This window comes from Epargyreus clarus, unplaced genomic scaffold, assembly GCF_041222505.1.
Source record: "Epargyreus clarus isolate Ecla_fem2 unplaced genomic scaffold, WU_Ecla_fem_2.2 ptg000014l, whole genome shotgun sequence".
NCBI lineage: Eukaryota > Metazoa > Arthropoda > Insecta > Lepidoptera > Hesperiidae > Epargyreus > Epargyreus clarus.
This window is the reverse complement of record NW_027332222.1, coordinates 11295619-11311951: the sequence shown is the minus strand read 5'-3', so window position 1 is coordinate 11311951 and position 16333 is coordinate 11295619. Positions and strand designations below refer to the sequence as shown.

The window sequence follows — 16333 nt, the reverse complement described above, 5'->3', positions numbered from 1 at the left end:
AAATAATTAAATATAAAACAATGAGTCCAAATCACTGCCTCCCGGTAGAGTCCCAAGAATGCTGGCTGCGTTGCCGCGTTGTATGGCCAAACTTATTCTTTGGCCAAAGTACGCACCAGCTCTTGGGTCTCCAGAAACGAATAAACAACAACATATTCAGAAATTTAATGATATATCTTACAGACTTTATGAAATCAACTCTCATATGGCTTTTTTTATTATTAGAAATTGTCTTTTCGTTCCAAGGTTTACATATTTATGCAGATGTAGTCCTATTTTTAAATTTACAAGTATTCTAAATTCTCTGGATTCACTCATTAGAAACACTCTTGTCAAAATTCTTAATTGTAATCTTTCCGAATATGCATGGTCTCAGGCTTCCCTTCCTATTCGGTACGGAGGTTTGGGAATTCGCAAAATTTCCAGTGTATCCTTACCGGCGTTTTTGGCTTCTTCACATAGCACACAAAGTTTAATTGACAAGATACTACATAAAATGTCTTTTAGTAATCCTGAAATTGCTTATGTGAACGAAGCCGAAACTGCCTGGACATTGGCCTGCCCAGGGCAAAATTTTCCTGATGACAAAACTATTCAGAGATTGTGGGACGAGCCCATTTGTAAATATTACCAAAAAAAACTTTTAGACAACTCACAAAATCTTTCAGAGCGGGCTCGTCTTTTAGCAGTCTCTGAAAAAGAGTCAGGTTTTTGGCTGCAGGCTTTACCATCATACAATTTAGGTACGTTTTTTGATAATATATCATTTTCAATTTGTGTCTGCCTGCGTTTAGGTATGAAAACAAATGAGCCACATCGCTGTCTCTGTGGTGAAAATGTCAGCCAGTTTGGCCACCACGGACTGTCTTGCCGCCGCAGTGCTGGTCGCTTGTCGCGTCATGCGTGTGTCAACGATATCATCCGAAGGGCCCTTGTTACCATCAACGTGCCGGCTTGCCTTGAGCCGAATGGTATTGCACGTGATGATGGCAAGCGGCCCGACGGTATGACTCTCGTTCCCTGGAAACAGGGGAGGTCACTTGTATGGGATGCGACTTGCGTGGATACGCTGGCTCCATCCCATATTTCAGTGACCTCGACGCATGCGGGAGGTGCGGCAGAGGCGGCTGAATCTGTGAAGCGGCGCAAATATGCAGCCTTGGGGGATGGCTACATATTTGTGCCGTTTGCGGTAGAGACTCTGGGTCCGTGGGGGCCAGAAGCACGACGGTTCTTCAAAGAAATGTCGTCGCGTCTGGTTGACGTTTCTGGAGACCCAAGAGCTGGTGCGTACTTTGGCCAAAGAATAAGTTTGGCCATACAACGCGGCAACGCAGCCAGCATTCTTGGGACTCTACCGGGAGGCAGTGATTTGGACTCATTGTTTTATATTTAATTATTTAAGTTTTAATATTTCTTTTTCATTTATACCAAAGCAAAATATATTACAAAGCCAAGATTATTTTTAAAAGTTTTCATTTTAATTTAAGCAAAACTGATATTGCTCAACAATACAAAAATAACACTTTACATTTATGTGTGTTGTAGCTACATAAGATAGATAAGTCTTTAAATATATGACGGGGCATCCCTAGCGCCATCTATTAAGCTGTGACGAAACAAGATTGTCAGCTGGCAGTCTAGCGAAGCGTCTTGTCGATGGAGCGCCGCCACTATTTTTTTAGAGGAATAAAAAAAAAGGCGGGAAAGGAGGGACGCGCCACGTCTTAGACGAATCGCTATTGTTTCGCTTAATTTTTCAATTATCTTTGTTTTCTAATACAATTATTTGTGTGTGTGATGTGTGATATTTTCAATAATTGGGAACTGATCTTGCTAAGTTAACATGCATAACTTTATTGAAATAAAATTAACTTTTGATTTTGTGATCTGGCTTGCAAATAATTTTAATCACCCAAACACCCACGTGAGACGCTATGGCCAATACTGATGTAGGCGAGCAACCGTCTATATATAAATACCTATTAGTATTTTCCTAAAATAATTATGTTTTATTTTATTAATATATTAATAATTGAATATACTACCCCAATGAGCTCGGAAATACCGTTAAATTTTAGTATACTAAAAAGTCCTAATAGACGGGGGATACATGGCGTCGTAGAGCCTCCGTAGACGTGGTGTGCATGTGCCTTCAATTAGACGGCCGTTTAGGGGCGTGACCCCCCAGAGCTGTGTAAAAAATACTCTTTGGTAACCACTATGATATCCTTGGTATTCTTGAGATTCTGTAGTGTCATGTCACGTGTGACACATGTCAATAACTGTCAAATACAAATTGTCATGCCCGCGATCGGCATGATTTTTGTTTAAAATTCGTTAGTTTTATTTCATTGCGATTATACTTTCATTCAAAACAGTGTAAACTTTAAAAAGTTGAAGTACAAAACAAGTGTAGTAGAATGTCGCAACAAGATATTTCTTGTGGCTTAGAATATATCACCACGCCGGATTTGCAGTCGTCTCTAACAGAAGCTTTGCGGTGTAATTACTCGTTTATAGTGACTTCGGTAATCCATCCCCGTTTTAGACGGCACCACATTCGCAATGCGAGTGCTATTGGTGGGTTTACACGGTCGGACATGATTCTGTCGCCTCAAGACTGGACGAGTCGACTGGTCGCGAAGTTGTCACCGTACATAAACGTGGACTGCCAGTCGCCGGTAGTTCGTCAGCGGCATGAGGATTGTTTGAATGAAGAGCTTTTCTATTGCCGTGGTCTGGGCGTGCCGGCGATCATGCTGTCCTTGCACTCGCGAGAAACTCATAATCTATCTCGAATACTGCTATCATATTTTGAAACCAGGTTAGTACTGTAAATATGTTTATGTAAAAATTCAACCCGCATGATATAATGGTTACTATACCGAACAGTTATATTGAGGAAAAATTATTTACAGTTTAGCTCATTTGCTCAAGTCTAAAAAGGTTTTTAATATTACCATTTAGTATTGTTTAATCAACTCTTATTTTTAATTTATTTCAGCCACCATCCCTCTCTAATATGGGCATGTGTACCAATGGTGTGCAGCAGAACCGTCCGTCAGGCAACAGAGGACAGCAACGATAACGAAGATGCATACAACGAGACATGGCACTGGTGGTCTAAGTTCCACGAACGTTTGAACTGGGACAAGAGAGTTGGTGTCGTACTGCAGGTGTCAGCTGACCTGCCCTCGTACGAAACCCTCAAGAGATGGCTGGGTGAGCCAGTCAAGGCCATAATTATCCCAACACATGTCTTCCATAACAATAAGAAGGGGTGAGATTATATTTTATTGTTATACATATCATAGCCAACTTGGGTAATCTTTTAAAATCTGCTAAGGTGTGACAAAAACACTTTATAATTAAAGTAATGGTTGAAGTTAGGATTTTCTAAAAAACTATGTAACCAAATAAATTATTAATTCAAAGCACTTCTGATATAATGTCAATCAAATTATTCCTATGTATCAATAAAATATGAAAAGAAAAGCTTGTATGAATGAATTAACATTATATCATTAGCATCCTTGTACTGACCCTTATATCTGTTTCATTATTAAGTCTTATAAAATCTTTATTAAACCATTAATCACCATCATGAAACCAATCATAGTCGTTTACAAATATCATAATTATTTTCAGGTACCCTGTGCTATCCCGAGCCCACCAACAATTAGTAGTGAGCATGGTGGAACATGATGCCCAGGTGATAATCAGTGGAGCCCGTAGATCCAACATTGAGTACTACTTGCAATACATGTACAGGTTGTGGAAGAGGAAACCACATGTAGCTGATGATCCAATGCTGTGCTATGCAAGAGGGTGATTATCATTGTCATTATTTTAATATTACTATTATTCATCAGCTTTGAAGAATATTTGGAATATTATTATACTATAATATAACTATTTGTACTGGTATGTGTGTAAAAATACAACCCACTTGACATAATGGTTACTATATCGGCCAGTTATGAGAAAAAAATATTTATCATTTAGCTTAAGGCTAATATAATGAAATATATATGACCTGCCTCTGCAGGCTAGTAAATTTTATTGCATCACACCTGGACTCAGGTCTTTGCCTACAATGGAAGATATCTGGAGTGCTCAAAAGTAGGACCACATTATCCTTGGAACTGGCTTATTTTGTACTTCAGTGCCTATTATTCGACTGAAGTGACCATTTACATGCTTTAAATGAACTGTGTCCCTATATTTAAACACACCATATGAATGCATTTTTTATAAATAATCTAAAACAATGAAACTTCTTTCCCCAGGTGGGAAGACTATTTACAAACACCACTTCAACCTCTGGCTGACAACTTAGATACCCACACATATAATGTATTTGAAAAAGATCCTGTGAAATATGATCAGTATCAAAAAGCTATTATATTAGCATTGGGTGACTTGAAACGGAAGAATAAAAGCATAAAATCACGCGAAAATGTATGTGGAACTGTTTTTTATTCCATGTTTATTTTAGGATACTCTCTGGACCAAGAGTAGCCAACAATCACAGTGATAAATGCAGTTGAAAAATTTAACCCTTTGTTGCTTCCACAATTGCCTGAGATACAAATTTTTAAAGAGTATTAAATGTATTAAATGAAATTGCAAACCTAGGATATTGCAACATAAATCTGCAATGCAATTCGCAGATCACAACAGAGTAATTGGTAGATGGGTACAATAAAGTTGGCCTCATCTGTGATAAATAATATAATTCCCATTTTCTGAACACATCTTATCACAGAGTTACTTGCCAAACTAGTAGTATCCCAAAATCGATTAGAAACATTTTTAGTTACTTTTATACATCTATTTACAAACTAATACACAGGTAAACAATAACAATGAAGACAGCAAAACACAAGACAATAATCAGGGTGGAGAGGTCAAACAAGAGGGAGATAGGAGTGCTGAAACAATAACTGTGATGGTGTTAGGTGCCGGGCGCGGGCCACTTGTTCGGGCGACGTTAAATGCAGCTGATATTACAAACACCAAAGTGAAGGTAGTTATGCAAAGCTTAAATATATATTCTTCACAACAATTTTATCTATTATCGATGACCTGATAGATGGATAAAGTAATCACTGCCACCTATTGTTTTCCACCGGTTATTTGTGACCAATTCCATATAGAGCAGGTCCTAATTGAAACTGATCACATATGCATCGCCACTTCAGAGGACATGTGACTATTTTTTTGTTTGAAGTGGCTACTGCCGCCCATGGACATCTGTAATCAACCGCAGATTGGATTAGATATTCCTACCTTAGGTCAGCCACAGATGCGCCGCAACCCCTGAGGACTAAGCTGGAACGCCTCGGAAAAGTCTGTTTCCCTTACCACACCCTTCAAAACGGAACACAGCAGCGCCTAACACTGCTGTTATTAGGTAGAATTAGGTGTGTCGGTAGTGCCGCCGCAGTCGAAACACAAAGGGTTCTACCACCTTTAAAGTGAAGCACCTTTGAAAAGTGTGCTAAGACAGAACATAGTAACATTTAGGATATCCTTTGTTTGAAAAACCAATGCTGTATCAAAATATATATACAATATTATCATTTTATAGGTAGTGGCAGTAGAAAAGAATCCTTGTGCAGTTGTTGTTCTAGCTGCACAAGTGCGCGAAGTGTGGCGGGATCGTGACGTCATTGTCATCCCTGGAGACATGCGCCATATAAACCTATCGCCTAAGGCAGATATTATCGTTTCAGAGTTGCTGGGTAAGTTATATTGTATTAGAAAAACTGACTAAAACTTAAACCACATAGTTATCTGTCTAATTTATATGAGTAGTTCATCCAATGGACGCATTATAACTATTGTCTTACATTTTCGGAAATTTACACCATTTAATATATTTTCATTTTTTATTGAGACCACTTAAACTGGTATATGACCAAACAAAAAATGGACATAAAATAGAACAATACACAAAATTGAAAAAAGAGAAAAACGTTCTTAACTATTTTGCATACTCAATCGGTAAAATGTTGATAATTATTTCAAGGATCATGGGGTGACAACGAGCTCTCGCCAGAATGTTTGGATGGTGCAGCAAATCTCTTGAAGCCACACGGCATATCAATACCGTATAAATATAACTCGTATGTGGCGCCCATTTCCTCACCGCGGCTGTGGGCTGCTGCAAAAGTTGCAACAACTAATAATGCTCAGTCAAAGGAAAAGAATCTTGAAACATTATGGGTTGTGTACATGCAAAATAAACATGACATAGGAGAAACTAAGGTAAGAAGATTATTATTGATGTATTTGTGTGATATTTGATGCCTCACTCTGAATTAATAACTAATTAATGGAGATCATGACACAATAATTGTAATCTTTCCAATGTGTTTGACAAATATAAAGATTTGAAATTTCCACCTACTACAATGTGTTTTTCATTAATTGGCTAATCCCTTCCAAGTCTGCCGATGTTGTTACATATTTCTTAAATGTTCTAATTATTTCAGCGCGTTTTCACTTTTACACATCCTGCAAAAGGAGCAAAAAACATAGAAGGAGATGAACTATTGGACTATAATGGTTTACCATTAACAGATAATCGCAGATCAGCCACCGTTTCGTGGAAAGTAGAACAAGACAATGTTATGCATGGTTTTGGGGGATATTTTGACTGTCTGTTATATGCCGAGGAGTCCATCAGCATAGTCCCATCCACACACAGTCCTGGAATGATTTCATGGTTTCCAGTTTTTATTCCAATAAAGGTATGTAATCTTGGAATCTGTATGTGATGAAATAAAACTTACCATTACACCACAAAATAATTCACCGCATACAATTGTTTCCCTAATAGTAAATTTATATTTTCTAGTTACCTCGCCCTCATTCTCTATGATATACGAGGTAGAAATAAACAAAAGCCCCATTTCAGATAGCAACCTTTACTAATATGAATAGTAAAAAAATATTTCATAAGTTCATTTACATATAAGTGAAACTTCCAGGCATGCTATAAAAAGGAATAAACATTGTTTGTTACGGAAACTTTTATACTGAGGACTTTACAATAATAATAATATGTAATTAGTAGCGATATGATATTATTTGCGCATGTACACATTCATATTTTTTTTGGTACTACAGACTCCTCTAAGGGTGCAGAAAGGCGACACTATAACCGCGACGTTTTGGCGCTGTGTGGACTCTAGGAGGGTGTGGTATGAATGGGTGGTCGAGGTGAACAATTGTATCACACCGCTACACAATCACAATGGGCGAAGCTCGGAAATGCTGTTATAATGTGATAGTTACTATATTAATAATAACTCGATAAGCATTATGAATTGTATATTTTTTTAATTGTCATGTGTGTTACCCACAAAACACTTTGGTAGTGATTATGTTTATTGACAAGCAAAAACTTGTTATTGTTTGTGATTTTTGTCATTGACACACATTGAGTTCATTGCGAATGGTAAATAACATTGCATTTCTTTTATTTGCAATTTTACAATAAGACAATGCTACCTCTAGAATATACTTTGCTTTTTGTGCTCAAACCTGCACAAATTTTCCACTCAATAAGGTGGGAATGTTTACATGTAATGTAAAAATTGTTAGGATGTCCCTAAGTCTTATGTTATATTGATGTAGCAGCAGATACTGATTGGGGAAAGATGAGCTTTTCTGAAGAATTTGATTCGGTAATATTGAAGTATTGATTTTCATAAGCAACAAATTGCTCAGCCAAAAATTCCAATCTTATGTTTAAAACAGTCGCTTTAAATTTAAATATGGTCTTGGTTAATACCTATTTAGCTTAAATTTACTTGAAAATGTTTGTCTACCCCACGATTATGAGACAATTTAATAAATTTAGACATGTGGGCCAATCAGCCTTAAGGCAAATGTAGTTGTATAAGCACACATATGAACAAATAAACATTATGCGAATTTAAAAGCTATTTAATTTCTAAGTTATATACAAAATATAAATATTATCCTACAAAATTACTACAAATATACCCTATTAATATTATCACCAGCATTAATCCAAAGGTATTTTGATGGTCAGGATCATTTATTACTCTTCTTATCTAGTGTAACAATATTCATCTCCTTATGGAAATCGTCAATGTCTTGTTCCCATCTCTTTTCATAGTAAATGCCTGTCAAAGATAAATATAGTTCAAAAAACTAAAAAACACGCTTTTATGATAAAATCAACTAAAAAGTAGAAAAGTATGCTATTTCATTCTTTCATACATGCAGGGTAAGATAAGGATGTATGTTGATCTCTTTCTACTGAAAAACGGAGTTACTCACTGTTAAACATACAAGTGAAGCTAATATAAAGCGTGTAAAAAGATTTAATTTAAATATAAGTACATACATATAAAATAAATATTACATTCGGATGCTAGCACATTAATATTGTTAGAAATGGTATTAAGATATAGAATAATGTGTCAAGAAATTGATTTTGTTTAACTTGATCATAATATGATAAGGATAGTCATGTTTAAAACAATGTTTTGACATTTAGTTAGATTTAACAAAAAAAAACTCCAATTATGCAAATATTTCAAGGTCAAAGGTTTTTAAATTGGGAGTACTAAGACTTATAAAATTATTTTGTTAGTAGATAATTATCTACTCAGAAAATAAATTGATTATAATCAATCTAAAATTCAATAATTTGGTGCTGAGACCAAGCAGATTATATAATTTGAAAAATAGTGTAATATCCTTATATGTGACTCAGAAAAACAAAAAAGATTCAATTATCTGTCTATGGCTGAGACCGCACTGCGATTAAACGCGCGCGTTTAACCGCAAGACTGAATCCGCAAAAATATAAAACGTATTGCTTTCTATACAAGTGCACGCACTAGTGACTTTTTCAGGCGACTGATTTATTGTTACATTTTAACCGCGGCTTGTTTAAAGCGCGGTTTTTTTGTCACCCATAGTAATTGTATGGTGGCGCATTGATATAAAGTAAAGATATGTTACTAGCGGGTAAAACATGAAATATACAAAATACGCCAATTGGAGTGAATCGACTCCAGTCGCTCTCGCGCGGCGTAGTAACTGACACGTATGTATGTCACTGTACACTGTAAACGTCCTTATTTTAGTCTTCTAAGCCTCAAAATGCCTTCTTGTGCAATGCGTAAATGTACAAATTATGTAAAAAAGTAAATGAGGAGAAATCATTATATCTTGATTATTTTTCATTTTTGGTCTGCCATAATTACGTAACTGACAAAAAAGAGATAACGCATTCCTTCCACAAGTAGTGATAGAGAAGTAAAATTTACGTAAATATTTACGTATGAATGAATCTTGAAACGCAATAGCAAACAATAGTTGTCTTCTTTTATCACATTGTTCCAATAGCTCTGTCACTTATAAAATATTGAGTAAGCAAAATGAAAAACGTGCATTTGTGTGTCAATGCGTTCGCGGTTCGCTCACTTATTTGTGTTGTTTAGTGGGCAGGTAACATATCTATAGTTTTAAATATCATTGGTTTTTTATTCAGTCTCGATGGGCGAGCGATAAAACTAACCCCACAACACGTGCTGTTCGCCTGAAATCCATGATGAGACTGAAATAAAACTAAGCCAAAAGAAAACCGCAGTGCGTGTTCGTATGCGTTTTGGCGTTTTCAGCTATTTTTATTCAGCCTGCGTTTAACCGCAGTGCGTTCTCGGCCTATGGGTTATTCTGTGAAAGGTACTTAAGTTGGTATAGTCAACAATGAGTGAAGTGTTTATTTATTATCTAGTGGAGAAAATTGATAAACAAAGCAATAAAGATAGAAATTAATGGCTAGAAAATTCGATACTATAGAAATAAGTAAACCTTGCATAAATTTTGCATTATTTCCAGTCATTATAGCCCATGGTAAATAGTACTTGAGGTACAATTGTCGGTGCTTCGGTTTTAGCCGTCCAGCTCCCCAGATTCCACCACCTATACACATTGGAAGTGTGGTTTGGATTCCTTCCACCCATTTTACTGCGACCTACAAAAGTAAATATATTTTTAAACAATTACTATGTTACATCAATGAAATATTTAAAAAACTATTTCTTATTTAGGTGAATATTCATAATATATTTATAAATGTGTGTAACTTAATAACATATCAGTAAAGCAATTGCACACAACCAAAAAATGATTAGAGGGACCAGTAATATAGTGACAATTTATTGTCCAAAAAATCTTACTTCACCCAGCATAGTCGTTTTCATGAAAAGGGTGGCGTGGACTAAGTCATGAACTTCCCTGTATCGCTGCATGACATACGCTAGCCCGGGATCCGCTATAAATTGAACAGGTAGTCTAGAATCTGCAGTAATATTGTTGTCTCTCATGAAATCTGCATACACCCGGCCGACTGTATTTTCCGGTAATTCAGATAGAGTCTTAAAACACACTGTGTCAGAGTTTATTCGTGGCATATCTCTCAATATTTCTGCTCCTTCCGTACTTTCAAGCATTTTTTCACGCATATATTTCATAGACCTCTCCCCTGTAACTTCTCCCAAACAAGCTATCATATCCCCTCTATGTGGGTTCAATAACGAAACTGTAGCTGATCCGATGGACAGTAAAGTTCTCTGGAACTGGTTAATTGGAATAAAATTCCTTTCCATTTCCTCCAAAAAGTTGGAAGGTTTTGGCGCGAGGTTACTAAATTTTCTCATAATTACATAGGCCCGCATTTTGTCTAAAACTTCACAAATTGAAACCTCAAATAATAAAAACTATATAATATGAAATCGAGATGTTTACACAAGTCCTACTTCTACTTATGTTGTTTTCAGTTGTCATACTAGAGGTTGACATTTGACATTAAAATTTGAAACAATTGACATTTGTGAATTGACATCTGTGGTTCTGACTTCTGCCAGCAACTTGACCTTAACAATTTGACCCATAGAGTATAGTAATCTATACAAGTTTAACCTACTACATCATAGTAATAAAAAGGAATTGCTCAGCTTATCCGCAAATATTATAAGTGCAATTGCGAAAATTTTTAGAGGTGCTGTAATCCTGCTGTCAAACCCGTGGTCGTATGTACGACCATATTGACGGTGAACTGGTCTGGACGAAACCACATAATATATGACGGCGCATCCCTAGCGCCATCTATTAAGCTGTGACGAAACAAGATTGTCAGCTGGCAGTCTAGCGGAGCGTCTTGTCGATGGAGCGCCGCCACTATTTTTTTAGAGGAGTATAAAAAAGGCGGGAAGAAGGGACGCACCACGTCTTAGACGAATCGCTATTGTTTCGCTTAATTTTTCAATTATCTTTGTTTTCTAATACAATTGTTTGTGTGTGTGTGTGTATGTGTGTGATGTGTGATATTTTCAATAATTGGGAACTGATCTTGCTAATTTAACGTGCATAACTTTATTGGAATAAAATTAACTTTTGGTTTTGTGATCTTGCTTGCAAATAATTTTAATCGCCCAAACACCCACGTGAGACGCTATGGCCAATCCTGATGTAGGCGGGCAACCGTCTATATCAGAAGTGGGATACTAAGGGCAACAACAAAAGAATAAACTACCGTCAAATGAAAATAGTGCCATGAAGCTGTTGAGTACTATGGAAGCACTACTTACCCGAGTGTTGGCTGCGTCCCCGTCCGTGATACGAAGTACAGGCTCTCAGTCTAATGCTGTTCAATTGAAAACCTACAATCCAGATGACCCAGCCGCGGACATAAAAGATTACCTGTTAAATGTCATGTCGCGGTTACCTGGAAAATGTAATTGGTGTGGAATATCGGAACATCGGCAAGCTGAGTGCTGGATGAGACAAGAAGATCCAATGGCCAAGATAACACCACAAGATCCTTCAAGTTTCACGCGGACACCCGAAAGGACTGTGACCTGCTATACATGTGGCAAATCAGGTTACTTTTCACCAAATTGTCCAGAGAAAAGACCGGTGGGATAGCTGCCGCTAATAAGGAGGTAAATATGTGTTTGCAACGAATGTCGATCGAGAGGTACGCTGAAGACGTCATCCGGTGAGTTAGTCCCCTTTTTATTTGATAGCGGCTCGTCTTGCTCTTTAATAAAAGAAAGTTATTTTGGAAAATTCCCGGGTATTGAGAGTAAGAATATCGTGTATCTTGCTGGTATTGGTCAGGCCGAAATAGAGTGTAATTCTCAAATTTATAGCAAAATAAGCATTGGCGAAATTTCACAAACCCTAACATTTCACGAAGTTCCTAACTCTTGTCTTAGCGATCCTGTTATTATAGGGAGGGATGTTTTAGAAAATGGTGTTAGCGTTCAAATTAATAACGACAACCTTGTGTTTTCATTTAAAGAACAAACGAATTTTTGTGAATCGCATATCAGTAAGCCCGATTAATCTCAAATAGACATTTAAAGTCTCGTTTAACTTCCGGGAGTTGGTTACATTTGAACTGGTCGAAGGGACAGTGTCGTCCGGGCCATGCTCTTGTGGTTGGTCGAAAGGACACACCCGTCCGGTCCAGTCTTATGAGTTATGGTGTCCACTGGTCGAAGGGACAGTGTCGTCCGGGCCATGTTCTTGTGGTTGGTCGAAAGGACACACCCGTCCGGTCCAGTCTTATGAGTTATGGTGTCCACTGGTCGAAGGGACAGTGTCGTCCGGGCCATACTCTTGTGGTTGGTCGAAAGGACACACCCGTCCGGTCCAGTCTTATGAGTTATGGTGTCCACTGGTCGAAGGGACAGTGTCGTCCGGGCCATGCTCTTGTGGTTGGTCGAAAGGACACACCCGTCCGGTCCAGTCTTATGAGTTATGGTGTCCACTGGTCGAAGGGACAGTGTCGTCCGGGCCATGTTCTTGTGGTTGGTCGAAAGGATACACCCGTCCGGTCCAGTCTTATGAGTTATGGTGTCCACTGGTCGAAGGGACAGTGTCGTCCGGGCCATACTCTTGTGGTTGGTCGAAAGGACACACCCGTCCGGTCCAGTCTTATGAGTTATGGTGTCCACTGGTCGAAGGGACAGTGTCGTCCGGGCCATGCTCTTGTGGTTGGTCGAAAGGACACACCCGTCCGGTCCAGTCGTGATGGTTGAATAGTGAATAGTGCCGTCCGGTCTATGCGTAGTCGAAGGGACGCACGCTTTCCAGTTATCTGGGGTGCCTAAAAAAAGCAAAGAACTAATTTGTTTGTGGTAGTAATACCATGAGATCGATTCTAGGAATGTCAGGTAGGACGAGCGGGCTGTGTTACAGGAAGGGTTATAGGCACTCATATGTTTGTTACAGGATTGCAAAACGAAGCGCCCGAGGACGGTCGCGAGTCAGTCTGGCCGTGACGGCGCATCCCTAGCGCCATCTATTAAGCTGTGACGAAACAAGATTGTCAGCTGGCAGTCTAGCGGAGCGTCTTGTCGATGGAGCGCCGCCACTATTTTTTTAGAGGAGTATAAAAAAGGCGGGAAGAAGGGACGCACCACGTCTTAGACGAATCGCTATTGTTTCGCTTAATTTTTCAATTATCTTTGTTTTCTAATACAATATATATAATATTGTTTGTGTGTGTGTGTGTGTATGTGTGTGATGTGTGATATTTTCAATAATTGGGAACTGATCTTGCTAATTTAACGTGCATAACTTTATTGGAATAAAATTAACTTTTGGTTTTGTGATCTTGCTTGCAAATAATTTTAATCGCCCAAACACCCACGTGAGACGCTATGGCCAATCCTGATGTAGGCGGGCAACCGTCTATATATATACCAACAGGGGAATCATGCCCCCTGCATCTGGAATTACACGGAACATGCGAACGAAGCTCAGAATACGCATGAACTCTCATAAGCATTCTCCTGTTAAGAACAGCGTGATCTGAGTGTATCTTCAGCAATATATCATTAAATATACTTAAATGTGAATATTAGTGATATTAGACTTGGTCGAACGATCAAGTACCACCCAACTAAACAATGGTGTTGATACATCATTATAAATTACTTTATATTATACAGACCAATTAATTATTATGTATTCATGCATTTTCTTTTCTTTAAAATATATCTTGTAACTTTTAAGTTTAAAGTTACACAATAAATCTTAACTGACAACACTGTCTGAATGTCACTAAGATATCTGTCAATAATTTTGTTTGTTGTCGTTTTAAAAATTAAAACATCTTTCTTTGATGTAAAATGGAAAATATTGAAATAATAGAAGAGGAAAATCCTTTGAAGATAGTAAATTTGGATGACAAAATTAATGAAAAGACTAATACAAATAGTGCTGGGAGACCAAAGCGAAAGAATGAAATCAAATTTGGTCCGGAACCAAAATCTGTTATTTCTCAGTTATTAAGGCAAGATAAATTGTTTCCAAAACTTGAACAAATAAATAACAAGGGCATTGCGCCAACCGAAGAATATGATACACCACAGTACGTATTAATAATAAATTAATTTATAATATTAAATAGAAAATTCTGAGTGTCTAATCATTTAATATTATATAAAATTTTCATTATAGTACCTTTGCGTAAAAAAAATGAAATTACTGTATAATTTTTGTGTTATAACTTTTCTCTTATTCTACTCATATTTAAAATGAATTACTTACATTAGTGTAATCCGCGTAAAACTGCTAGTCCACTCTATATATAGAAATTAGTCGCGTCGCCGTAGCAAATTGTATCACTACACATGCTCGCAACAACTTCAGAGCGGACTAACAAAAACAAGAAGCAGGATTCACAATAGAAAATAAAATAAAATCCATGTTTTTAATATGTGAATTTCTGTTGCAGAATCAATAACAAACTGGAACCTACGAACCAATCTAAGTCAAAGGAGATCAAAATCTATAACTGTGATCACCAATCATGCACCTACACAAGTAAATCATCATCGAACATGATTAAGCATAAAAGGCGACACACTTCAGAAAAACGATACATGTGTGACCAGTGTACATTCAGAACAAATTTTATAAATTCTTTAACAGTTCACAAAAGAATTCATTCAGGTGAAAGACCATATGTTTGTGAACACTGCAGTTATCGCTGCAACAGCAGTTCCAACTTGAAAAAACATTGCATGCACAAACATTCTGGTGTTACGTAAACATAAAATTTATTTTATTTGAGTAATTTCAATATGCAGCTTGCAACCAAGAGGTTTAAGATGTTTGTAAATAAAAATTATAAGCCAAATAGTTAGGGCTGATAGTAGATTTAACTTGTTTCTAAGTGTACTTTATGCATTGTTGCTGTTAACTATTTTTAATAAATTATTTAAATAATATTGTAATTCCTAAGTAATGTATAAAAATCACCCAGTCAGATAATAAGTTGACTCAAAACCAAATAAAACTGTTTTTTTTTTAGCAGAAACTAAACTTTAATGTTTGTTCTATTTTCGGCCTAAATGGAAACTTTCAGACTTATGAAAATGAATGCAATTACTTATTAAGACGTGTAAGACTAGGACTAGAGTTACAACCCTAATTATTTATTAGCAAACATAAGAAAAGTTTTTGTCTTTAGTAACTAAATACTTTAATAAGTACAATACTTTATTCATCTGAGAACTATATAGACTTTTTTTCACATTACATCTTTTGATTTTACATATTGATACCTTAATTCGCAAATCAGCCAACTCAACTTTTTTCAAATAGTTTTTTTAACTTATTTTGATTTGATCATGTAGGTTACCTGTAGCTATATAATATCAAATCACCTAAGAGATTAGATTTCGCATTTCCTCTCAACCTGTATAGTTTATAGGTTTATTTGTGAAATAATGAAGGCTATTTGATTATGATTATGACAACTATGTTTTCCCCTAAGGGCTCATTTTCTACCATAATTACTTGTATCTGTGCATGATTCTGGTCCACATGCATCCCAATGTTGCATAAACACTGTCATGTAAATCAGAATGAAAATACTACAGCTGGTTTCTTCATTATGCGAATATATTGCGTGAAGCATGTGGTAAAAAGAAATTGCTGATACCATATGTACAAAAATCATATCTTCTTAAATCAATAATAAACAAACAACTAGCAATTCGTTTTTATGTACAAGTAACAGAAGCAACAGAAACAAAGATTACAAATTCTATGGAACCAATAGAAAACCTCTGTTATTTATTTTATATCTTATATTACAAAGTACATGAGTCACAATGTCAATCATTGTTTCAAGTGCTCATTATATGGCGTGCAATATTGCTACACTTTCATTATTTCCAAGGTTGTGTCTTTAATGAGAATGATCTTATGTACAGTAATATTTATTATTGTCTGCATTGACCAGTCATTTTTGTAA

The 16333-nt window shown here is 36.7% G+C and overlaps 4 protein-coding genes across 4 annotated transcripts; 3 read left to right on the top strand and 1 right to left on the bottom strand.

Moving 5' to 3' along the window:
• Positions 1-172: 172 nt before the first annotated feature.
• LOC140747585 (uncharacterized) lies at positions 173-1397 on the top strand. The gene has a single exon (XM_073080135.1). It carries the CDS (start codon positions 206-208, stop codon positions 1394-1396), a length of 1191 nt encoding a protein of 396 aa, XP_072936236.1. The 5' UTR covers positions 173-205; the 3' UTR covers position 1397.
• An 879-nt stretch (positions 1398-2276) lies between these two features.
• On the top strand, positions 2277-7957 carry csul (protein arginine N-methyltransferase 5). Its single transcript, XM_073080134.1, has 9 exons — positions 2277-2827; positions 3008-3283; positions 3652-3831; positions 4293-4464; positions 4859-5032; positions 5597-5750; positions 6038-6276; positions 6504-6761; positions 7141-7957. The coding sequence occupies exons 1-9, from the start codon at positions 2424-2426 to the stop codon at positions 7294-7296; spliced, it is 2013 nt and encodes a 670-aa protein (XP_072936235.1). The 5' UTR covers positions 2277-2423; the 3' UTR covers positions 7297-7957.
• Coq4 (Coenzyme Q4) lies at positions 7942-10851 on the bottom strand. Its single transcript, XM_073080138.1, has 3 exons — positions 10236-10851; positions 9868-10030; positions 7942-8165 (listed from the first exon to the last, which is right to left on the bottom strand). Exons 1-3 carry the CDS (start codon positions 10731-10733, stop codon positions 8074-8076), a joined length of 753 nt encoding a protein of 250 aa, XP_072936239.1. The 5' UTR covers positions 10734-10851; the 3' UTR covers positions 7942-8073.
• A 3277-nt stretch (positions 10852-14128) lies between these two features.
• On the top strand, positions 14129-15402 carry LOC140747591 (uncharacterized). Its single transcript, XM_073080140.1, has 2 exons — positions 14129-14440; positions 14807-15402. Exons 1-2 carry the CDS (start codon positions 14199-14201, stop codon positions 15120-15122), a joined length of 558 nt encoding a protein of 185 aa, XP_072936241.1. The 5' UTR covers positions 14129-14198; the 3' UTR covers positions 15123-15402.
• Positions 15403-16333: the final 931 nt, after the last annotated feature.

What these genes read in the sequence shown, in the direction of transcription:
- csul (XM_073080134.1), top strand. Translation starts at nt 2,424, where the DNA reads ATGTCGCAACAAGATATTTCTTGTGGCTTAGAATATATCACCACGCCG. An exon ending in TATCGTTTCAGAGTTGCTGG is followed by an intron (nt 5,751 to 6,037) that starts GTAAGTTATATT and finishes AATTATTTCAAG; the next exon opens with GATCATGGGGTGACAACGAG. An exon ending in CAGTTTTTATTCCAATAAAG is followed by an intron (nt 6,762 to 7,140) that starts GTATGTAATCTT and finishes TTGGTACTACAG; the next exon opens with ACTCCTCTAAGGGTGCAGAA.
- LOC140747585 (XM_073080135.1), top strand. Translation starts at nt 206, where the DNA reads ATGGCTTTTTTTATTATTAGAAATTGTCTTTTCGTTCCAAGGTTTACA.
- LOC140747591 (XM_073080140.1), top strand. Translation starts at nt 14,199, where the DNA reads ATGGAAAATATTGAAATAATAGAAGAGGAAAATCCTTTGAAGATAGTA. An exon ending in GAAGAATATGATACACCACA is followed by an intron (nt 14,441 to 14,806) that starts GTACGTATTAAT and finishes TTTCTGTTGCAG; the next exon opens with AATCAATAACAAACTGGAAC.
- Coq4 (XM_073080138.1), bottom strand. Translation starts at nt 10,733, where the DNA reads ATGCGGGCCTATGTAATTATGAGAAAATTTAGTAACCTCGCGCCAAAA. An exon ending in AAACGACTATGCTGGGTGAA is followed by an intron (nt 10,031 to 10,235) that starts GTAAGATTTTTT and finishes TTACTTTTGTAG; the next exon opens with GTCGCAGTAAAATGGGTGGA. An exon ending in TAATGCAAAATTTATGCAAG is followed by an intron (nt 8,166 to 9,867) that starts GTTTACTTATTT and finishes TATCTTTGACAG; the next exon opens with GCATTTACTATGAAAAGAGA.